Source organism: Metopolophium dirhodum, chromosome 7, assembly GCF_019925205.1.
Source record: "Metopolophium dirhodum isolate CAU chromosome 7, ASM1992520v1, whole genome shotgun sequence".
Taxonomy (NCBI): Eukaryota; Metazoa; Arthropoda; class Insecta; order Hemiptera; family Aphididae; genus Metopolophium; species Metopolophium dirhodum.
In genome coordinates, this window is record NC_083566.1 from 26,650,147 (window position 1) to 26,675,905 (window position 25,759).

The 25,759-nt window shown below is 31.9% G+C and overlaps 1 protein-coding gene across 2 annotated transcripts; it reads left to right on the forward strand.

The window, feature by feature from the left end:
* Window positions 1-52: 52 nt before the first annotated feature.
* Window positions 53-25,336, forward strand: LOC132949685 (glycoprotein 3-alpha-L-fucosyltransferase A-like). 2 transcript variants are annotated; one of them, XM_061020682.1, is made up of 8 exons: window positions 53-781; window positions 844-1,394; window positions 5,442-5,602; window positions 5,687-5,851; window positions 15,441-15,474; window positions 15,571-15,881; window positions 23,506-23,936; window positions 24,660-25,336. In XM_061020682.1, exons 2-8 carry the CDS (start codon window positions 1,220-1,222, stop codon window positions 24,964-24,966), a joined length of 1,584 nt encoding a protein of 527 aa, XP_060876665.1. In that variant the 5' UTR covers window positions 53-781; window positions 844-1,219; the 3' UTR covers window positions 24,967-25,336. The 2 variants fall into 2 exon arrangements, with proteins under 2 accessions (XP_060876665.1, XP_060876666.1); XM_061020683.1 differs by lacking the exons at window positions 53-781; window positions 844-1,394; window positions 5,442-5,602; window positions 5,687-5,851 and adding an exon at window positions 11,012-11,309 and having other exon boundaries at window positions 24,660-25,327.
* The last annotated feature ends 423 nt before the right edge of the window (window positions 25,337-25,759 follow it).

Genomic DNA, 25,759 nt, shown 5'->3' on the forward strand with positions numbered 1-25,759 from the left:
TGACGCGACCTTAGACAGTTAGACCTATTAAACTAGTTTATCCGACCACGGAAACGGAATACGGATTACCGATTAATATTAATCCATGCTTCCGACAGACGCACCCGCTCTGGCGCTCTCTTTTCGGAACTACACACGGATATAATATAAAGTAACTTACTTTATATATCTGTCATCTGTGGACGGAGACAACAATTAGCCGTATAGCGTCCTCTTAAGATAGTACCTACTATCTTAGTTCATGATTAATATCGACCGCTGGCCACATGCGACTTGACGGCGCGGGTTGGACACCCGGCATGCCATAGACCTTATACTATTCGACCACTATTTAACATGACAAATTAAATTTAATTTAATTTGTCATGCTATTTAAGATGTTATATGTTGAATCGTGTACTCAGTATCTATGACCTATGGTCTGTAGCTTATAGGTGTATAGTTAAGTGGGTGGGATAAAAATTAAGAACCAGTTCTATATCACCACCACAGAACGATAATTGCTATTTATAGTATTATCTCAAATCTTAATATTACCCGTTACCATATTATTATCATCACAATCGCTGAATTCTATCACTCTATTTTGTTTGTACTTATTATCGTTTCCAGTCCATTATAATATCTTGGTCTGTGGTTATTTCATATTTGTCATTTATTCATTTGTCAATATTGTCTGTTTGTAGACGTTATAGCATATTATGTAATACGGTTTATAATATGATATTCTGTGCCTCTGTGGTTACTCGCCAGTCCAAAAATTGTATGTGATAACTGATAGGTAATAACTGTTTTGAATTTGTAAATTGTTAATAAAATAATACAATAAATTGTATTTTACAGTCAAGTAGTCAACACTTAATTAGTAAAACCGTTATTATTGTTGCAAACCTGTTTAATTATTAATTGGCGATTATCGTTACTTACGTACGCCGATTTCGAAAAACCGTTGTAACGACAGGAACACAGTCGGCGCGCGCAGTCAGTAGGTACCAATACAAATTATACTTACCTATATCCTACATTTCTACTAATAATAAATTATAATAATTAATTTTCGACACATTAGTTAATAATTCAATACTTTAGTACTTTACTCTTGTTTATACATATCGACGTTATATACTACGTTATGTACTACGTAGTATAATATAATATTACGTACAAATATCTAATTTTGGATTTTTGACCGGTTCAGCCCGAACTCGGTTTGACGACGATGGATACGACAGTTTTCCGAAGACGCGGTAACAGCTGTTTTAAACCGATAGCAATGATTGCCGTGATCGTTGGCGTTTACGTTTCGATCGTGTCCGTCTTGCGTTTCGGCCGTTTCCTCGCCGCTTTCAACACTGCGCTACCGTCCGATGATGATTTAATACCATCTGGCTCTCGTAAGTTGCGAATCACACTTGTGTATACTACGAACCTGTAGCATTGTTAATTGTTATCTCTTATCAATATTATGATATTACATATCTTTTAAAATATTTATGTTATATATTTACATATAATATAAATTATTATGTAAGTGCGCGTGCAGTGAAAATATAGTTGGAAATTGTAAAAAAATCTTCCCTATAGCACCTTATATTCTCATGGGTGGATCTGGAGAATGAAAAATAAAGGAGAATTATAGACGGTTAAAGTTGCACTTACGTATATTATAGCATGTATTGTTTTTTTTAATTGCGTATTTGCGTCTAATTTGCCGCCAATAAAATGTTGTCGCTCCAATCACCTGAGCAACTCTGCCTGTAGGGCAGTGACGTGTTTCGTACAAAAAATTGGTGTTGCTTAAATAATTTTACGAGACCTACCCCTCATAATACTGTTATACTGGCCTATAAAATGACCTATTTTTTCATCTATCAATATCCACACACCCATATTTAAGGTGTTGCCTGAGCAACACTTGGACCTTATGTTACACGCCCCTGCTGTAGGGTGATCCAATGCTGTTCTAAATAGCAACGCATCATTTTTAATTTCATAATCTGAGTTAGAATAATAATTCTATTCAAATATTTTTGTGAAGCTATGAAGGTAAAAAGTTTATAGTTTTTTTATATCCATAAGCATTCAGAGTTAAGATGAATGTATTCTGTACTTCTGTACATTTTGCTCGGATGCAACTTGTTATTTAGTTGAATTGTGAAATTTTTAATTCAAAATGTGTGTATAATAGGTTAGGTTAGGCTAACCTAACCGCCGTAACTCTGTGTCTGGGCACTTGCTACCATGTCAAGAGTACAGACTAGCTATTGGTTGCGTCTGAACTCAAGACATAGGAATGCTACAGGGAAAATTAAATTTGCAAGATAGACCATAGAACTTATACTAATAGATGGAGCATATATGGAGGGTGAAAATGGGTGATGCGGTGACGGAAAATTGCATTACAGTGACGTATTACCTATTACAATAAGTCAATATTATAACACAAAGTTTAAAATTGAAACTATAGACAAGTTTAGTTTATAATTAGTTGAATTCTTTTGTAACTTGTAAGTTAGAAAATATTCATGAATTATTATATAATAATATGATAATATACGTATTTATGCGGTTTTTGTTTTTAACTATGCACAATTTGGTGTGGTCTACGCACATGCTCAGAAGTGTGGAACAACACGATCAGCGTAACTCGGGTTCACTTCGGGAAATTCCACCATGCTGGCTATTAGTATATAATGTATATGAGGAAGACAGACATTTAATTGATACAATTTTGTAAAGTTTCAAATTTTTAATTATATTTTTTAACAAACTATACATACATTACTTTACATAATGCAGAAAGCAATATAGATAATACGATTTGTTGAATTAGAAACTGAGTAATTATTTATCTCTTTATCTCGCACAAATAATCAAACGTACGCGTAGGTATCTTTGTTTTGTATTGACTTTTAATGATTTGTAAATAGTCGACCATCTTTATTTAAAATAATAACTATGTATAATTTTCCAAATAAATATGGACTCTAGTTGCCGAAATTATTTTGATTAATACTATATAATTATAATAATGTATGCGAGTGTATAACACACATGACAGATCGTGTACCGCCGTGAAAATGTTTATTGTATACACTATTCTTATATTATATACCTTATAAGTTATAATATATAATATTATATATACTTACCTACTCGATGATTCATGTGAAACACTTGACGGGGAAAGAAGTTATGAAATGAAAAGATTTGTAAAAGTAGACGGTTTCAACAAAATACCGTAATACATTTTAAAGGACAAATTTTTGTTGATAGGTGCTTTCCTTTTCGCTGTAAAACTTTCTTAAACGTATATGTTATATTAGGTTACATATGCGTTCACATGGATGATTTTTTTTGACAATGTGTAATATACATAAATAGTTTTAAAGAAGGAATTCAATTTATTCGTATTTTTTCTTCGGAATAACATACCTAATAATTAATAAATAATCTATACTAATATAAAAAGAATAAAAAATTTTTTTTTTTTGTTCGGGGTAATCTCTGGAACTACTTGACTGATTTTAAAAACTGTTGTACACTTGTACAAATATGACATGACAATATACTGCTCGCATAATCACAAGGGCGTCTCACGGGCAACGCCGGGTAGGATGGCTATAATATAATATAATATAATATAGAACGTGTCCTGACCGACTTAATGATAACTGAGCAACTTGAGGCTTGCCATTTTCACGGTACCTTCGTACCACCATAAAGTATGCTCTAAAAAGCATTTTCCTAAATTCGCATTTTTAAGTGGTGCTAGCACAAGTATTTTGAGATTCAAGATGATCGACGAACAATTTTAAGTCTTAACCACCTAGTATTAAAATAATGAATTTAACAAAGTTTGAACGATATAGAGTTGGAATTTTTAACAGGTATCGAAGTGCACGGGGTCAGCTAGTATTTAATAACATGAAAGTTGTTTAGAAAACTTTTTTTTTTGTAAGTGGGGCAATTTATTATTTATTATAAAGTGCTGTATTATAATGAATAATTATAATATTTCTATGTAACTGTAGGCAGGTATAGCTGGTATTTAGTCTTTAGATATTATATACTCGCATGTACTATTCTAAATCATCGAATAGTTCTGTTACTTATTTCAATTTATGGAATATAGTTTAAAATTATTAGAGTATAAAGTTTTATACCGTGTTGAAATATTTTATGTAGGTACACACTTATAAACTAATTTTATGCGTATTTGGGATCTACCTACTGTTTATTTAATACGTGTCACGTGTGTTATAATACTCGTGATAAATGATAAAAGTTCTGTAGTAGGTGTCTAATAGTTTAAATAGTGTGTAATAGTGTAATACTACTTTTACATTAAGTGTTTCATTTTTTAGATTCTTAGCGGAGCGATGAATGTATTGGTTTTAGTGTTTTACAATGATGTGTTTTCTGAAGACACTATTTTTATAGTAGAAAACATGCTCCAATCATTAAATTCGAGTGAAGTTTCTGGTAGAAAACTACTAACTAGTTTGTACTTAGGGATGTCAAGAGTAGATATTTTCTAGTTGGTACTACACTACTAACTACCTATTTAACGCAAGATAATACAAATTAAAAATTAGAATATTTACATAAAACTATTTTTTGGCAAAATCGGTTTTGTTTTAATTCAAACAAACCGTAGAGACTCGAGTAAAAAAGCTTGAAATACAATTTTATCCTACATGAGGCAATTAGACAATTATTAAGCGTTAAAGCCACATATATTTTTTACGATGATTTGATTTTAACATTTTGACATAATTCTACAAAATCGTTAATTATTTGTTGTGGACATATCGACTGATGGCAGAGGCCGTCTCTTCTCAAAATTATTTTCATTGTATACAATAATGATTTGTCATTGAATTTAAATTTTACATATCCATTACAGTGACCTATTCAATGTCACACGACACACCTACTATACAGCAGTTCTTCTCTATAAAAAAAATAGTAACTTTTTGTTTTAGATACCCCACAATTCGCGCCTATCATACATACATTTTTTCAATATTATTTGTTATGCGTATAAATGTATACAGTGGCGTAGCCAGGCATTCTGTATGGGGAGGGGGGGGGCTAAGTATAATACAATATTTCATTTATTTACACCTTTTATTTTCTTATTAATCTTGATAAAATAGTCTAAGGTCTACACAGTCAATGGGGGGGGGGGGGCTATAGCCCCTCAGCCCCTCACCCTGGCTAAGCTACTGAATATATACAAATGTTGTTTTTATTGTTTATCTTATCGTAAATATTATGATAATGGTGTACGTTTAATATAATATATTTTATAACAATTCGTAATTCTTATATAGGTAGTAGCCTAGGCGTACCTATTAATTATTATGATACATTGTGTATTTACGTGTGAATCTATATTATGCCTAACTATATTTAAAAAAATTCTATTGTTTTAGGTATTTATTTTAGAATAATTGTGAACTGGACACTTGCATCTAGTTATTTATATTTACCTTCGATAATTGGAGTTGTCATTGAACGGATTGGCAACTTCTGTGGATTACCTGATTGTTATTTCAAATTTACTAAAATTGTCTTGCTTTCATCTATTTTAAACGTAATAATTATTAATTAACAATAAAGATTTTTTTTGTACAATAACTCGATATCGTGTAATTAAATATGCACATTTATGTTAAAGGGAGTTATTGGCTTTTGGCAGGAAATTCCTGAGATATGTTTGTGGAATCTAAACATATTATATCATGCTGAAATTATACACTTTTATTTGCATTGTTCTATGTGGATTATATCATTTATGATTATGTTAGCAATTGATATTACTGAGATAACAGGATTTAAACCGGTAAAGTAAATTATTTGATTTCTATTTTAATTAAATATGTTTATAAAAATGTTATTGTGTACATATTTAGTATTGAAGGAATATTATTTAATTTAATTTTAAGGTTCTAGTAAATAATCTACTGATCTACTATTATATGGAAATACATTTCATACCTATTTATAAATGTAGTTTTCATGATGGGTATTATGTACATTTTTAAACATTTACATAAAAATCAGATTTTTGAAAAATATTGTTATAATTTAGTTCTTGCTTTAATTTAATTCAAGTGTTTTTATTATTTGTACTAAGTTTTAATTGAAATTAATATGATACTATTTAGGCACACTTTACATAATTGGTAGGTAGGATTTTGTATTGTGTAATTATAACTGCATTTCTAGAATGTGCACGTATTCTAATGTTTTTATGTTCGGATAAATTATAATTATAGAAGTTTTAGAGATAGTATCAATTAACATAATTGCAAGCAATGTAAACTTTTTGTTTTTCTTATGAATTATTTAACTTAAGATAGTAAAGAAAATTAGTGGCAATATGAAAAATTACATATTTTTATTTTATATTGTAAACAATAAATAGCAATATTCAGGCTAAAAAATTATATTAATTTAATCTTTTTATTCATTAACTATTTTTTTTAAATTTGGATATTATGCAAACCGTTGGGTTATATTGAATGAGAATCAAATTAAAGATTCATGTTCTAAATTACGAGCATAAAATATGAAAATACGATTTTTTCCACCATTCCTTGTTTAGATAAATTGATTTAAGTTTAATAACAACTAGTTTAAGTTTTAAAAAAAAAGTTACACAAAATGAAAATTCATAAATAAAATGTAGTTTTTATAATTATTTTTATGATATTGCGTGTAGTTACATACTGTAAATGATAGCATTATAGCAGCTTGTCACTGTTGTAAATGAGAGATATTTCCCAGAATATTGTCGTACCGATTCGCTTAGGTCCTTCGTTGACGTGTTCTACTGAAGCGCGTCGGTTAGTATTATCCTCTAATATAATTAAATTAAAATGCAGTTGTACATCGCTTTAGTAAAATGATCCTGTTTGGGAGTTATATGATACTTAAGTAATACCTTATGAAACGTATGTATTAAGTTATTTTTCTTTACATTATTTTAGACATTCAAAGTAAGTGTACCTACTTAACTTTTTTTTTAAATTAAATATTTAAAAAGTGAACATACGAGTACCTACATGGTTATTTGTTACGGATAATGTCTCAAAATCTAATGATTTTTCGAATTGGTATTTAGTTTGAGTATAATACAATTCCTATAGTATCTTTATGGCTTTATAGTATTTTGAAAGTCTAATATGAGTTTCCAAATTAATATACATAATATATAATATATATTAACTTAATAGTAGGGCTTAAAAATATTAAAATACATTTTAAATTTGAGTTTTAAACTTTTATGGTATCTAGTTAATTTTTAAATAAATAATAGATAATATAAAGAATTTGTAATATTTATTATAATATGGGTTTTTCACGATTTTCCCGAAATTAAAATATTTATAGTTTAAAAAGTAAAAAAAAAGTGTTGAAACTTTTTTAATTAGCCTAAAACTACTTTTAAAATTATTTAAAATTAGTTAATATTTATGTAATGAAAATAATAGATATATATATAATATATAGTTCTGCGTATATCCTAGTACGCGCATTACCTACTAAATTTCATTCGGAAATCCTCTGAACTGAGTTCTGAAGATGTACCTCTAAACCTCTTTATGTTTTGGGGTCACATAATCACAAAACCCTTGTTCTCTTTATCCAAATTTTAAATAAGTTAAACCATCAAAAAAATATTGTATTTTCTAAATATAATATTGTCTATACCTACAAAGTAAACTTAAATTAAATATACAGTAAAATATTTAGTACGGAATTTTTAATTCTCAAATAGTTTAGTAATTGGGAAATTTTCCACAGATTTTTTATTATTATTTAATAAATGAAAATTATTCTTCATTGAAATCTCGACAATTTGATCGATTTTTGTCAAATTTGGGATTCCCAGGATCTTCATGTCTCCTAATTATGTTATGGTCTCAAAAATTAATGAGGTACGTTAAGTTGTATATGGTTTTAGGTACCATATTAATTATTAGCTCACATAATAATTAGTATTTCGTTACAGTTTTGATAGATTGTTATTGGCTGTAATTTGGACCATAGGAATATTATCATATAATCAGACAGACGATAAAGATATAAAATATGTTGCCAAACAAATCGAGAAAAAAAAGGCGTGGATGTATTATTCAGAGAGGATAACAGTTTCACCGTTGAAATAAACCGTATTGTTAATTAGATAATATTTACAATTCTGTTAATCTACTTTTAAATGTTTAGGTCTTATATACATATTATGATTTTAGTATTGAGTTTTATTCTCAAAATATATTGTAATATTTGTAGGTCTAAAGAAAAAAAATGGAGGGATGCGAATTCTGTTCAAAATGTTTTATGTTATGTAGCTGAATTCACATTATTGTTTGTAGGAAATACAGTAATTTAATTTATTTCAGAACAGTATAATCTGTGCAACTAATAATCAATAATTGTTTCGTTTTATTCAGAATCTAAAAAAAAAAAAATTAAAAATGAAATTGATATATTATTGATTAAATAAAAATTGTATAATTAATAATTATACAATGAATATTTGTTATATTGTTTCTTTCATTATTTGTAATAATTTAAAAATATAAAAATAATCGACTTCCAATTTGATCATGGTTATCTTTCAGTGCTATTAATATTTTTCTCTAGATCTATAACAATAGGTACTTAATATTTAATAATATTTAATTACTCTTCTCCTACCAAAAAGCATTCTATCTATCCCCCATTTGCAGGTTCTAACTAACTTAGAATAGTGTCCCTCAAAAATATGTTATTACTATTTAAGTGTTTGACATTTATTTTGCATTATACATTGGGCTTAAATTTAAACTTGCCTTGCCACAACTAAGTTTGTGTTGCGTCATGATGTGATCGGGAAAGTGTCAAAATATCAATCGGCACGTATTTCTGTTTTGTCAGTTGTAATATAATATTATTTATGCAAAGCTTGTTAAATTATCCTGCAGATGTCCATAATATATACATTGTAGGTATGTTAAACGGCTCGAAAGTGAAACGTGGATTAGTCGGGGTAATTCTTGTAAGTTGTGTAAATGGTCTTCGTTCGCTTTTTTTTATCTTTTGATTTCCGCGCCATTAGAATTATCACCGAGGATCATAAGAAGATACTACACTTCAACAAATTATTCTATCATCTATCTTCTGCAACAGTTTTTGTTCTGAATACACTTGTACATACGAACAATACGCATTTGCAGGAATTTAAAAATATATTTCTTTTAACATTTTACAGGCGCTCGAGTGTTTGGTATACTCTATGCCATAATATAATGTAGTTGTGAGGGTATGAAAACTACTTGTTGATCACCATGGTCTTTACGAATACAAATCGTTGTGAAAACTCTATGTGTCTCATTTAAAAAATATCAAATTTTCCTGTTCGTGTCAAAAAAACAATTTAAACGTATATGTTTTTCATGTATAACAAACGGATTATATAATATTATATATGTTGTTATCCATCATGCTTCTCATAAGTCATAAAGTCATAAATGTATTCTACTGTACCTATGCATATTGTATATAATACACGGATATTGGTGTACATTATACTGTTATCCACGCGATCGTTATTCCACGTTATTCAAAATTGAAGTGTAAGTGTCTTAATGGAAATTTGGTAACTCTCGTAATTACAATTAAAGCAATTGTGGACATCCATATATATATACTTATATATATTAATGCACGCATGGCGTTGAAATTAACAGATATCACCACGCGAAAAGGGATAATAGCCTATTTGAACGGACCTCTGCCGGCTATTAAAGAGCTTTCGCCGGGTCGTCGGCGCATAATGTAGTTTTGATTTCGTTTCGTGCGCTTTATTCGATTTCATTAGGTCCGACGACGATTGCTGGATTTTTCAATTTCAATTTAGTCTTTCAACTCGGCGGGGACCTTTAATAATATGGTGACTTCGGTGGCGTGACCGGAAATGAATGTGAATATTAAATTTAATAAGAACGTACAGACCAGCACTGCATATATTGATGAGTTTATACTTTATTTATAAAAGCTAATTTGAAAAAATTGAAAAAATGTCTATAATAAAGTCAAATAATTAAATTTTTATGAGCATTTGAAGTTCAAATTTTTATAACATAATATTGGGTATTCAGTATTCACTTGATTTTCACCTCATGTAGCGTTTTCTTATTTTGTTGTAATTCAAAAACGAATAACCGTAAACACTTAAGATTTTTAAACTTAGATATTTTTTGGTTATTATCAAATATAAATATACAAAAAGCGGGTAAGTGGATGTTGCTCTGCTGTACAGTAGGTTACAAGTGGGTCAATGAGTAATGGATTGTTTTAAACTTGAATCCAATAATATAATATTATTACGTTTTTCTTGACTAACATTATTACAAATTTTTATTCAGTAGAAACCATTTTGTGATGTTAATTTAAGTGTAAGTACGAGCTAATAGTTTAATTATTTGTATTATCAAATTTAAAAGTAATTGAATATTATCTAGGACAGCTTGTGGGAATATTATTGATATTTAAATTTTGAATCAAATTATCAGCATTTTTAAGTTGCAAAATCATACATAGTTATAAATCTCTAAATTAATATTTCAACAAAAACCCTGCATGTGAATATGTGTTGCCCTACTTTATGACACCTATTTATATAGTTCAATAACCGCTGTGTTAATAGGCAAATTCATGGCAAAAGCCATAATATAAGGACTTTAAAAACCTAACCTGCTATTATTTATCTTAATTATTTTTTCAATACTCGTAAAATATTCAAAATAATATAAATAAAATACATTATGTGAAATATAGGTACATAGAATAATATTGAACTATTAAATGCAATTTTTAATTAATTGTTTATTTTAATCAATCCCCAACAGCTTGCCTAAATAAATAAAAATAATAACTACAGGTGTTTTACCAATTGATACTACAGTTCTTTACAGGTTTTTTACTCAGCTATGAAATATTATTGCTCACAGTATAATATATTATATTATAGTTTTATAAACGTAGTTGTGTGGATTACAATAGTTTAATGTCAAGTTGTTTTATTAATTTAAGTATCAAAACTGATAATTATGTAACGATAATTTTTCTACATAATATATTTAATATTTGAATATTAGTATTGTAAGATGATAGCGGAGATTACTAAAGATTTTAGAGATATTAACTCTCCGGTTTTTCGCATTAAACGTCTGATCAAAATTAGAAAATTCATATTTATATTAGTGACGATAAGTATATTCTTGATCGTGATCATGGCTTTTTTCTGGAAAGTAAGTGTTTTTCAACATAATAATTCTTTTTATACAAAAGCTTATCATCTATACATCCAGCTATAATTATTAAACAGCATGATTCACCGAGGATGCTCAAATCTATTTTATCTTATAACTATGCATTTATTCAAATTCTGAATCTTAGAACTTTTGATTATACTTAAGGATCCATATTTTCAAATAGATACTTTGATTTTACCATTTTTTGAGTGTTATGTGATAATACAAAAACTTTTATTTCTAATTCCGAGCGGAGTGATGCATTTATTGATTTTACAATAATGTATTTTTAATATTTTGTTTCCCACTTTTTGGAAGAGTAAAAATGCATTAATATTTAATATTAAGCGGGGTTTCTGGTAGAAAATCGGATCTAGTTGGTACTTTGGAGGGGGGGGGGAATCAAAAGTAAAAAAAATTCAGTACATTTAAAAATAATCCTTTTATTATGTAGGTATAAATTTATTTTTTTTTTATTATTAAAGAAGAAAGCCTCGATGACGGGACCATTGGCTCGTTTTACATAGTTACTTAAATAATTTAAACTAAATTGTACAATTTAATATTTTTCATAAATAATAATAATATTATTATTTATGAAAAATATTGTTGATGGATTCTTCGTTGAGGCTCAGTGCGTCGTGAAGGTGCTCAGGTATGTTGTATTTTTGTCAGGCCTCTTGCGTATCTCTACATTATGTAATGATGTGTTTGGTCGAGGTTGAATATCCGCATGTATGAAATGTTCTTGGGGGCTATTTTTTCATGAGATGGGCATGTGTGTAGTGTGTATGACCTATTCTGAAGTGATTTATACTACTTCGTCTCTTCTTTTGAGAGACATTGGGTTATTCCATTTTACTGTTGTTTTTTTTTCGTTTAATTTAGTGTCCATTTATAACCATTCGTTTTTCCATTTAGTTTTAAATCAGTTGTTTATATCTTTGTCCGATTTTATATTCCAGAGGGTTCGTTGATGTGGATTGTTTGTTTTTTCCTTGGAAAGTATGTCCGCTCTTTCATTACCAGTTGTTCCACCGTGCCCGGGTATCGATGATAAAATTATGTTAAATTTATTAGTCAAGTTTATTATTTTATTAACGATAACATTATCGTTGTTAATATTACTAAGGTTAGATAAAGTGCTCACGGAGTCTGTTAAAATTATATACTATTTATTTTGCAAGTGGCACTTATTATATAGGATAGGGCTTTATATATATAGTGAATGCCTCAGCTGTGTGTATACGATACAGTTATCCGACAACCTCTCAGAAGGTTCGGTTTGTTTGATGTATAAATAATAATTATATTAGGTATAGTTATTTGTAATTTAGTAGGTTTGAATTCATTTTTCCAAAAACAGAGCATTTATTATATTATTAGTTAATATATAAACATTATAGTGTATACTATTAACTATACCTCTAATTTATTATATTTTATTATATTATCATAAACTTTTGAGGTAATACCTACCTACTTAACGTAAAATGGTGTGAATAGGTTTGTGTATAAATTGGTAATAGCTTAAAATTAAACTAAATATTTTGAAAATGGAATTGCGTATAGTAAAATATAATAATATATTATATAAAAGTTTTAAGTATAAGTGTATAACTAAATTGTGCTTATATATTTTTTAGAATTTTAAGTTTTTTATTCTAACTGGTTATTGTATCTACAGTAAATATCAATAATAGAGCAATAGAGTATTTTGTGCTGAATATACATTATGCATTTATGCCTCATTATACCACGTGACATAAAAAAATAAAAATATACTTACAGTGGCATGGTTAAAAATTCAATTAACTATTAACATAGTTCTGCAGGGAACTAAATAGGAAGAACTATTCAGTAGGTACCTAATTATAAAAAGAAAGTATGAAACGTTGCTTGTTAATTTAACTATTCAGTTATATTGTCATTTACCATGAATATTAATACATCTGTTTTATACATATAAATAAAGGACTATTAATATTCATGGTAAATGACAATATAACTGAATAGTTAAATTAACAAGCAACGTTTCAATTGGCGCCCAACAAGAGGATCTTAACACGACCAGAAGACAGCACGAAAAAATTCCCGACGGTCCACGATGGCTAGCCGAAGGAAAGGAAAACAATCTGAATCTATGAACGACCCATTCCCAACTAGTGAACAATTCAGGCAGTTAGAACGATCGATGAGCTCGGCAAATACAAAAATTACGGAATTACATCAAGACAATATAAGGCTACGCAAAACTATTGATGATTTAAAAGCCACATCTGAACAGCAGTGTGAAATATTGAGACAGCTGATCAACGATGCAGAATCAAAATTTATAGTTGAAACAGCAAGACAAGACAGACTGATTAAAAACATTAATGAAGACGAATCAAAAAACGAGTACAGGGAGACTATGGAACCGGAAGACCAATAGTCAAGCATCCCGATAATTCCAAAAAACAAATAAAACGACTTTCGTATAGAAAACAACACATTAAGTTACAACCACACAAAAAAAAGGGTAACGAAACGTCAATAATCACTGCTAGTGAACTGACAAAAGATGAAGACTACAAGATACAACTGAACAATGAAAAAAACGGTTGTCCATACATAAACGTAAAAATACACGAAAAACAATATGAGATGTTAGTTGACTCAGGAGCTGAAATTAGTACGTTATCCACTAAATATGAAGCTGTGATATTAAAAACTGATGAATCAACACCAATCCTTCCACTGACGGGAATGATAATTCATAACGCGACCGAGGTTATGTTCAAGAAAAAGGCAATTCACCAAATACACAAAATTATATCATACCCCGATCAACCAGGCATGGACAAAAACATTGTTTGTTTGGTGGCAAATGGAATAAAAACAAAGGCAGAAAAAAGAGAAAATAGAACGAAGACATTAAATAGGAAAAAATACGAAGTTGGCCAACTAATACTTATTAAAAACCACCAACTATCGAATGCGGAACATGGTGAAATAAAGAAACTATTTAATCTTTTCCACGGTCCATATGAAATAATAAAAATAATTAGCCAAAACACGTTGGTAATACAAAACCTGGCGACAAAAAAAGAGCAATTAACGAACGTCACCGAAATCCGACCATATTACCAATCAAATCCATATCAACAATAAAAAACAATCACCGGATTGGCCAGTCGGATGGGCCAATCAAAATACACGAACCAATGCTGAATTAAATATATAATACCCCCGGAATATGATTAATTGATCAGTTATCAACCATCACTCACTATGGATACTTCAAGAATATATGAAGACCTGAAAAAAGCTGCTGCAGAAGCAAGACATATCTCACACAAAAATGACATAGTCAATTATCATGGATTAGCATCAATTCGACCAGTAAAAATAACCTCACCGGCCAAGGAAGCAGAGCGAAAAAGAAATAAAGAAAAACATGCCTCCATTATAAAATGGGTAACAGAGGTGAATGCTGCTCGACAAGAACACATCTCTGACTGGAACACTCCCACGGATTGGAGAATTGTCACGGAAAAGACCATTCACAGATATATTCCTTTTGAGCTAAAGAATATTCAGTTAGCGGGAGCTGTCAGATATGTAACGGAACGATTAGCTCAATTTGAAAAACCAAAAAACACAAAGATTGGTGTAGGAGAAGACACACCGCTGTGGTACCTATCACGAAACCAGCTACGCAGGGCACTATATAGGGCATCTATTTGTCGTGCGAAATCTTCAACAAATTAGCTCCTACTCTCTTCGCCACCCGGTCACTAATCCGGGGGGGGGGGGAATTGTAACAGGACATAAAAGGCTCTTAACAGAGCCTTTTATGTCCTGTTACAAGTAAGTGTATTTGCCTGTTGTGGTGTATATTTTAAGTAATGTATTCAACTCAAAGAGACATATAAAAACTATAAGACATAACTCAACGGCACGTAATATTTACGACAAAGTATACTGACCACAATCAATATTTAAATGTAGTATTGTATGCCATACGTGGATAATGGATATCACAAAATATATTATTATTATTACTATTTACTATTATTATACTTTATATACCTGTTTTAATTTTGTGTTTTAAATACTAATAAGTATTTGTTAATTGTTTTTCAGCATGACCACGTCTCAATCGTCAGTATTTCGTATTGTAAGATACCACTAAAGCCTAAAGTTCACATAATAATTTTAAATTTATGGTACTAGTTTTTTTGACATCGTACATAAAATTTCGTTAAAAATATAGGTGCTGATAACAATTTTACTTATTCGAGATTGGTGTGGCCAGAACAGTTGCCCAACGGTGACAGGATTAAGGAGCAAATGTATTACGTTCCAAAAGACTACAGGTACTCGAAGACACCGTACAAACGAATTTTAATCCAAACCGGAATCGGCAAAATATGGGAGATTCTTAAACCCGACCAGGGTGAGTTCTTTGGATGTCCCGTGAGTCAATGTTGGTTGACATACAACAAGTCACTGGGTCCGGATGTCGATGCGGTGCTTTTCAGACATAGTTACAGCCGTCCTGAGTACCGAAGGCCGCCCAATCAGGTAAGAAAATCGTGTCCCCCGTCAACGAGAAAACAATTATTCTGTCCAATGTAATTATTAGATTTCGCGTTTACTGAATATTTGAAAGTTTACAAATATTGGCTTATTTAACGTTAATAGTATTGTTACTTTTGGTTCAATACCAGAACGTTTCATTATTTTTTTTTACTCTCTTTCTACGGTTTCTGGTCATCGAGACCATACCACAGATATATAGAAGAATAAAATAGTACGGTGGGTAGGTTTAGTTTTTGTATTAAGACGACTCGTCGACGCTATACCCATGCGTTTGTTGTCTCCGTCTTACGTCTAAACGTACGAAATAGTACATTTTAATTCACTAGATACAATGGTGTGCTGTTAGTTAATAGTTTTGATATTAAAGTGTATTATCAAACATTCAGATGAAAACATCATCCAATCGTTGGCTTTTATTCGATATTTTAATTTTCAAGAGAGATATGAGCATTTTAAATGCACATATCTTGCTTGAAAATTAAAATATTAAAAATCTCCAACGCTTAATTATACAGATGAAGAGCTAAAAGTTTGATAATAGGTCAATTCACTCTAATATAAATATTATCAAAACTAACTGCACACTATTGAATCTAGTGAACGAAAATTTGCCATGTCTTACGTGTGTAAGACGGAGACAACAAGTACATGGGTAGCGTTATCTTAACACATTAAGAACACTGAAGTAAGTTGGTTAAAATTGTTAAAATAAAATATCTAAAAATAGTATCCAATTATTAAAATACATTATAAATTATAATAAACAAATTGATTAGGTTACAATAACACAAGATAATGATATAATGACAGTTATTGGCCGCTTGACCCGATAACCCTCAGCGCAACACACTACAAAACCTCAACCAACCTCCCAGTTTCGCCACCATCACTTCAAACGAAAAAACGCCGTCTAGAGAACAAGCATTAGTTTTTAACTCCATCGACGGCATCCGCCAAGTTGAATACATCCTTGAAATCGCAAAACTGATATCTCCAAAAGACATAATATATGTATCAAGAATCTCAAACAACAATCCGCAATTCGTGATTCATACAACCACACAAACCGCCACAAACGATGTCAAATCAAGATATCACATTTGATGAACACCCTACCTCCTTTCTGGAAGAAGTACAACCTCCAAATTCTCCAACCTTTGATGAAACCAACCTCCAAAATTACTCAGACCAGCATGAAAGAAAACAAGATGAAACCATAACCCCCGACTACGAAAATATTTCCAATTGTAATATAATAACCCAAACTCCAATCGAAAACCCAACTTACAACCATATAAAGAGACCTTTATCAGACACAAATTCACCAATGTCCCCCACTTCTCCAACGGCCTCAAGTGGTAATTTCCCTATCACGCAGCCCGATAAAAAAAAACCAAAAGTCGCCTCTAGATCTAACTCACTGATAATAACTCAGACTGAGGCCAGTAAAATAGATATAGCGTTACAACCAGCAGAGGAGTTTTTCACTTCCAAACTAGAAACACCTATAACTTTTATCCAGTTCAAATATATTCTCGAAAATTTTACAAACAAATCGATCAATATAAACTCACTATGTGAAGAAGCCAATATAGATAATATTGTACTTATGGACCTAATTGAAGAAGTCAAAAAAGAAGTAAAGGATCGGACCACTAAAGCTAGACTTACAAAATTATGTAACCTTCTGTTTCAAGCAGCACCCTCACCTCCACCCTCCCAGAATTGAAACCCATAATGAGTATAAACATAATTCAATGGAACATAAACGGCTTCGTAAAGAAGCTAAATGACATTAAAATAATCATCCAAAACCACAATCCAACTATTATATGTCTCCAAAAAACGAACCTTAATGACAACTTTACCCCCAACATTAATAACTTTAACAATTACACCACTAACAGGACAGACTGTCTCCGAGCCAGTGGAGGGGTCGCTATTTTGGCTCGTTCAGAATATCCAAGCTCACGGGTACCAGTTCAATCTACGCTGGAAGGGGTCGCTATATCCATTCAACTAGAGACCAAAATTACCCTCTGCAATATTTACATACCAAACCGAAAAAAATTTGATGCATCCGACATTGAAAACATAATTCATCAACTTCCAACCCCCTTCATACTAACCGGGGATTTCAACAGTCACAGTGCATACTGGGGATCTGATATAACCGATGACAGAGGGAAACAAATTGAAAAAATTGCCGAAATGGACAACATTACCCTGCTCAACAATGGAGAGCCCACCCGACTAAATTCAGCCAATGGTAAATTCTCTACGATCGACTTATCTATGTGTAGCACCTCCTTGGCCCAACGTATAAGTTGGTCAACCTTACCTGAAATTTACGATAGTGACCACATTCCAATAAAAATTGACTTATTCACCAGTAAAGCTCCTTTAAATAAATCGCCCCCCAGATGGAAACTCAAAAACACCAATTGGAATCTCTTTTCACAGATGGTTGAAATATACCTAAATTCAAATCCCCCACCTCCAGACGATCATATCAGCAATGATGCCTCTCACATAACAAACACAATTATAACTGCAGCTAACTTATCAGTAGGCAAAACAAACCCCAACTCAAAAAACTCCAAAGTTCCCTGGTGGAAAATGATGGAAAAAAAAATTCAAATTCATGGAAGTTGTTTACATCAACCATAGGACCCAAAAGCGACCCAAGCCTAGTTTGGTCTAAAGTCAGATCCTTGCGTGGTCTCAGCAAGGAAAAAGAACTCCACATTATAAAAGATAACACCCTTCATACCAACCCGACCGAGGTTGCTAACCTCATCGGAAATATTTTCTATGCAAACAGCTCTGACACCAACTATGATGAGTCATTTATAAATATGAACAACATAATTGACTCCCACGAACTTCATTCCAACATTAACCCTACAGACCAGGAACAAAAATATTTAAACTCCCCAATCAGCTTAAACGAATTAAACTGGGTCATAACCAATAGTTCCAGTCTCTCCCCCGGTCCCGACGAAATTCCATATATCTTCATACACAATTTGCCTCTGTCAGCAATCCAGTTCATGCTTCGCTTATTCAACAAAATTTGGGACAACGGACAAATCCCTAAGCTTTGGAAACATGCTTATGTTATCCCAATTTTAAAGCCCGAAAAGAATAAATTTGACTCAAATAGCTATAGACCAATATCCTTGTTAAATACAATGTGCAAAATACTCGAGAAGATCATAGACACACGATTGAGATGGTTCCTTGAAAAAATCAATTATCTCTCCCCACACCAAAACGGTTTTCGCAAAAATAAAAGCACATACAACAACTTACATGATCTACAAAATGATATAATAAAAACTTTTGAAACCAAACAATCCCTAGGCCTAGTAGCACTAGATTTAGCAAAAGCATATGACACCACATGGCGTCCACGCATAACACAAAAACTACACAAAATACTGTGCGAAGGTAACATGCTCAACTTTATTAAAAACTTTTTATCAGACAGAACCTTCCAGGTTAAAGTCAATGGCCACCTCTCTCAGGTATTCAAACAAGAAAACGGTGTGCCTCAGGGCTCCACTCTATCCGTCTCATTATTTCTAGTTGCAATCAACGACCTTTGAGAAGAAATCAAATTCCCCGTGAAATCATCACTTTTCGCAGATGACTTAAACATATGGTGCTGCGGTAAAAACACCCAAAATATACAACCCGTATTACAAGACGCACTCTTATCTCTAGAAAAATGGTCATCAAAATCCGGTTACCGTTTCTCCGCCCCAAAATCTCAGAGCATCATTTTCACCCTTCAAAAAAAATACCAGACATTAAACATAAAAATAAACAATACCCCTATACACAACACAAGACTTTTAAAAATATTAGGAATCGTATTCGACACAAGAAATAATTGGTGCGCCCACCTGAAAGAACTTAGAAAAACAACAATAACAAGAATAAACATCCTCAAGATGTTGGCCCACACATCTTGGGGCGCAAATTCGTCCTCACTCAAAATGATATACAAATCCCTCATACTTTCAAAACTAGAATATGGGTCCTTCCTCTTCATAAATGCGAGTTCTTCGAACTTAAAAATGATCGAAACAGTGCACAATGCGGGCCTAAGATTAGTCTCTGGAGCATTTCGTTCGAGCCCAATCCCCAGCCTACTTAACATTACTCAAACCCCCCCCATTTGCCTAATAAGGAAAAAGAATGCCATGCTTCTAGCCGCCAGGCGTACACAAAACAACCTCCCCATACATCAAGGTATTGAAAACCTCCTTCAAAACACAAATATTGATATTTCCGGAATTATCAGACATGAATGTCCCCTCACTCCCCCGTGGATCATGGATTTCAATATAAACACCACATTATCCTCACTCCCCAAAACCGATACTTTGCCCAGCATATACAGAAAAGAATTTCTTTCAATCTCGGAAAATCACCAAGAGCATACTAAGTTTTTCACCGACGGTTCTAAAACAAACTTGGGTGTAGGAGCAGCAGTGGTATATAACGAAACAAAACAAATGTTCAAGCTACCAGATTTCTGCTCAGTCTTTACAGCCGAAGCAACTGCGATTTCCCTAGCTCTCGACATAATATATGAAAATAGAATGAATAAAGCCATAATCTTTAGCGACTCTCTCAGCACCTTAACCAGTATCCTAAATATCCACCAACCCAACAGTATATCCGGAAAAATCCACAACCAGATACACCGCCTCAAATCCAATACACAGACCATCATTTTCTGTTGGGTTCCTAGCCACGTCGGAATCCGAGGTAATGAATTGGCCGATACTTTTGCGAAAGAAGCCATCTCCTCCCACCTCTCCCGACAAATCCACACCTGTACTTTTCAGGACCTCAAAACTACCATCGACAACCACATTCTAGCCCAATGGCAGATCCTATGGTCAACTCTACACACCAAGCTCAATAAAATAAAGCCCACAGTCTCCCCATGGCCATCCTTCTTATTACCTAGACGCCAGGAAGTAATATTAAACAGACTTCGGATAGGCCACACATGGGTGACTCACAAACATCTTATGGACAGATCCGAACCCGAACAATGCCAAACTTGCGGTGAAACCTCCACGGTTGAACACATAATATGTCACTGCCGTAAATTCACCGACATCAGAATTAACCTCAACATATCAGACAACCTGGAAGAAGCCTTTAGCCCACAGTCTATCAACATAAAGCAAATAATTAACTTTTTAAAATTAACGGGATTATATCACTTAATATAACCTAGATATTTCTCAAACATACTGTTCATTATTATGTACTCATTTTTCTATTTATCTTTGTATCTATCTATTGTTATTTTCATATTCTATTGCTCTGTACATATCACTATTAATGTTTCTTTTTGTTAAAAAATATTAATGTTTTAATGCCAATAACCTTTGCTGTTGCGGCTTATGTAAATAAAAAAAAAAAAGTTATTGGCCGCGTTGACGTGTTATATTGGGTTTTGATAATCTGATTCTAAAATATAAACTCTGAACTAAATAGATTTGTATATTAATTATCTATTCTGAGTAAATATTAGTAATAAAATTGACATTGATAATTGTGCCTTTGTAACGTGATATACAAAATATTATACATACCTGCGTACTCGCAACAGCTGCGAGTGGGTCACTGCAATGGATAATGTTAAATTTGAATTCAATGATATAAAAACATTGTATATTTGTATACGAAAAACGATTCTAGTCGAAGACGGTCTGTCAGCCTATAATATTATTAAGTATATTTGATGATATTATTGTGGTTAAAGTAATTTATTTTCCATTAAGCATTAGTATTCACTATTCAATACACCGACGACTACACTGGCCACCGACTACATCAATCGCCGACTTCCGTATACTTTCAAATCAACGTCCCGGCAATCCACGAAAGTGGTTCTTTTCAGAACTGTAAATATTAATATCGGCCGCTTATTTAAGCTTTGCCTTTCCGAGTCTAGCTCATCGGTTGTAGGGATGGCAACGATATATCGATATTTTTCAAAAAAATATCGATATTTTTATATCGATATTTACTTTTCGATAATATCGGTACATCGATATTTTCTCTTCTACATTATCGGTGCATCGATATTTTATCAATTGGTACGACTGTACGAGCCGATACTTCATACGTATCGGTTTTGTTTCTTTGAAAATCTAAAATATAGAATCGATATTTTCTGATCCGATATATCGAGGCCTGGAAAATGTTTGCCATCCCTAATCGGTTGGTCACCGCTTATTTAAGCTAGGTGCCAACGGTGGTTGACTTCCCTCTCATATCTGTGCCATAAAACTATTGTAAATACTATAACACTTTTGTACGCTTACGTCACGCTTTTGCCTGACGCCCCCCAAGCACCACCGACTGCACCGGCTCACTTAATTAAGTCCGGCCGGTACAGCTCGACACTTAACTAATCGTCCATAAACCTGTATAGGTATATAGATATAATAATACTACGTGAATAATATATACCAACCTGATACCTGAAACCAATCATGTTATTATTTTTAAAGATAGGTTGGCAAACTTAACCTGGCTACCCGTGTCAATGGTTATTGATACTATAGGTTTATAACTTAGATTATATACTATCATGGATGTAGTCACTCGGTATATGCTTGTGTATTAGATTTGAAGCCAAAATAACTGAAAAAGCTAGAGCCTTGCTTATTACTGCGTATGCGTAAATGACTGATAATAAATGAATATTACGTTATCACTTATCAGTTATCAGACTAAATATAAAAATATAACTAATCAGAATTACGCGCATACGCACAAACAGTCGGGGCTCTAGGTTATTCTGGCTTCAAGAATTAGCTCGATGACTACATCCATAGTATATGATCTAAGGTTTATAAAATATCTAGTCAAAGTTACATTTCAAAATATAATAGTTTTTGTAAAACGTTTTAACATAGATACATACTTACCTATGTTATTGGTATAACTTTTTTCGATGTATTTTGCATAAGAGTTTTGTCGTTATCACGATATGATCTATTACCATGTCGAGGTATTTGATACAGATATTTTATTTGTCAATCATAATTTTAAAAACTCATATATGAATTATGATTTAATCTTATTTTGTGCAGTGAAAAAAATATATAGTGGCACACTTCATTTCTCCTTGATACACGAGCAACAGCACATTTGCCTTCGGCAGAACGAATTTCTTTAGTTTTGAAATTAGCTCAAAAATTCTACCACAACCAAATTCGAAAATATATAAAATATGAATGGAACAGGACAATTATTACTCTTAAGTTCGAAAATATGAAAATTTCTGAAATTTTTTTTTGTCAACCTCTAAATCGCCATTTACATGAATGGTCAAGCCCAGTTTGAAAGGTCGCAATACGCTCCTTCTCCTTGAAAATCTAAGTCGGTCTAAATACGGTGCTTGAAGTACGATATTCGATCCCTTACCTAGTTAAAATAGACAATTTTGAAATATTTTTTCTGCAAAAATGTAACTTACATGTGACACTTCGAGTTATGGACATAGACAATATAATTTTATTGATATTGCATCTGTGTTATTATTTTGTCATTCATCGTATTATAGATTTGGATTTTATTAAACACCGAATGCCCGGTGCATAACTCGTATACACCTGTAAGTGACGCCAACGTATTCAATTGGACGGTCAACTACCGCTGGGACAGTGATGTACCGTTTCCTTATGGATACTTCATCGAAAATAATTCACCTCTGCCTTCTATCTATGAAAAAAATTACGCTCTTCAAAAAACAAAGAAAGTGGCGTGGTTCGTCTCGAACTGCAATCCGTATAACAAACGTATGATTTATGCAAACGAACTCGCCAAACACATATCGGTTGACATATTCGGTGGCTGCGGGAAACTCCAATGTCCTAAGACGAAAGAAGCGGAATGCTTTCAGATGCTGAAAAAGGATTATAAATTCTATTTGTCTTTTGAAAGTTCGCATTGCATTTATTATGTAACTGAAAAGTTTTTCAAGAATGCACTGAGGTGAGTCTAAACGTATAATAATATACTACTTTAGATATTTGAAAAATATGTTAATTTAGCCCTTATTATATTTTTGATCATTCTCTCAGAAATCGCTGTGTTGTTAGTTGATCGTTCCTATGATATTGAAGACAGTGCCATTTTTTCGGATTAAATTTAGATGTTTCATCTTTCATCAATTTAATTATCGCTGATTTTCTTTAGCCTCATCATCGATTTTTAGTGAAAGTAATTATTATGTAATATAACGTAACTATATATGAGCTGGTGGAATCAACTCATAAAAAAGTTCGGTGTAGTCGAAAGTTAGCGAAAGTTAGATAATTTTCTTACAAATATAAAGGTAATTTCGGATGTCCATGAAGTTGGCCTATTGACTTCGCAAAAATCCATTCAAAATCCATGCCAAAATTTTTCGAGTAATTTGTGAGTTATTTGCGAGTTCATTTCCGAAATTTGCTAGTTATTCCTTCCACCTCTATTCAAGGGTTTCAAATTCTAACAAATTATTCGCAAAATGTTGGCATAGATTTGGAATGGACTGTGCGAAGTCGGTAGGCCAACTTCATATATGTTAATTTCGGTGGAATCTATATACGCACTTACAGCAATAATGTTTAACGTTTTGTTTCATAAATAGTTCTCTTTAGTACAAATTATAATGTATCGCATTGTATAATATATTATTTAATCAGAAAACGTATACGATATATTGATGCGCAGTAACGACGTGTTGCCGATCGTCATGGGACCGAAACGGAGCGATTACGAATTAATAGCGCCAAATAATTCATTCATACACGTTGACGACTTCGGGTCACCAAAAGAGCTGGCTGACTATTTGCACTTGTTAGACGGCAACCACCAGCTGTACAACAAATACTTCCAGTGGAAAGGCTCGGGCACGATAATTGAGGACACTCGTTTATACTGCCGGCTGTGCGCGATGCTCCACGACAAGAACCAAGCGCCCAGACACTACGAAGACATCAACAAGTGGTGGAAAGGCCCGGGTACATGTCAAACATGATGATATATTGTTTTAATATAAACTGTAATGTATATATGATTTTTCCAAGGCCCTATCGTCACGATAACTGTTCAATATTGTAATCGTAATACTGACCCATTTAATTAGGTATCTTTCGTTGATCGTTTCATTAAAATATCATATATAATAAATTTAATTTTAAAATGATTTAATTTGTCTGATATATATATTTTTTAAATAATAAAAAAACAATGCCAATGCATAAATGTAAACCATGTATAAATATCAATAATTGGTACAATTTTTAAACTTATTAGTTATTAGATGTTATAAATTCAATACAAATATTACGATTAAAAAATATAGATAAATACATAATATAATATGTTACATTTAAGTTTATTATAAACAATTAAAAAATGTGTACCTGCAAATTTCTGTTAAGTGAAATCATTTATACAAAGACATCTTAGTTAAGTGCAAATCGGTTTGGGGCAATTCAGATACCAAATTGTTTGTTCAGTATACTTGTATACTTGCATTTATATTATATTTAATAAATGGTTTATATTATATATATAAAAAAAAACAACAAGTGCGTAACATACCAAATTTACGATCAGTAGATGACGTTTAGCTCCGTTAGTTTAAAAATTAGAGTGAATTGACCTCACATAAAATAGGTCGTATTATGAAACTTGATCGTAAGAACATTATTTGTGATCGCATGTTGGTTTTTTACGATAGTTCAATATTTTAGCAAGTTATGCGTATAATAATATAGCGTAAATTAAAAATGCCTATAACTCACTTAAAAACTGTATAATCGTAA

Bases quoted from the DNA above. Each gene is read 5' to 3' on its own strand.
- LOC132949685 (XM_061020682.1), top strand. From the start codon at position 1,220: ATGGATACGACAGTTTTCCGAAGACGCGGTAACAGCTGTTTTAAACCG. The intron at 5,852-15,440 runs GTAAAGTAAATT...ATTGTTTTTCAG, and splicing joins AGATAACAGGATTTAAACCG to CATGACCACGTCTCAATCGT. The intron at 15,475-15,570 runs GTAAGATACCAC...TTAAAAATATAG, and splicing joins AATCGTCAGTATTTCGTATT to GTGCTGATAACAATTTTACT.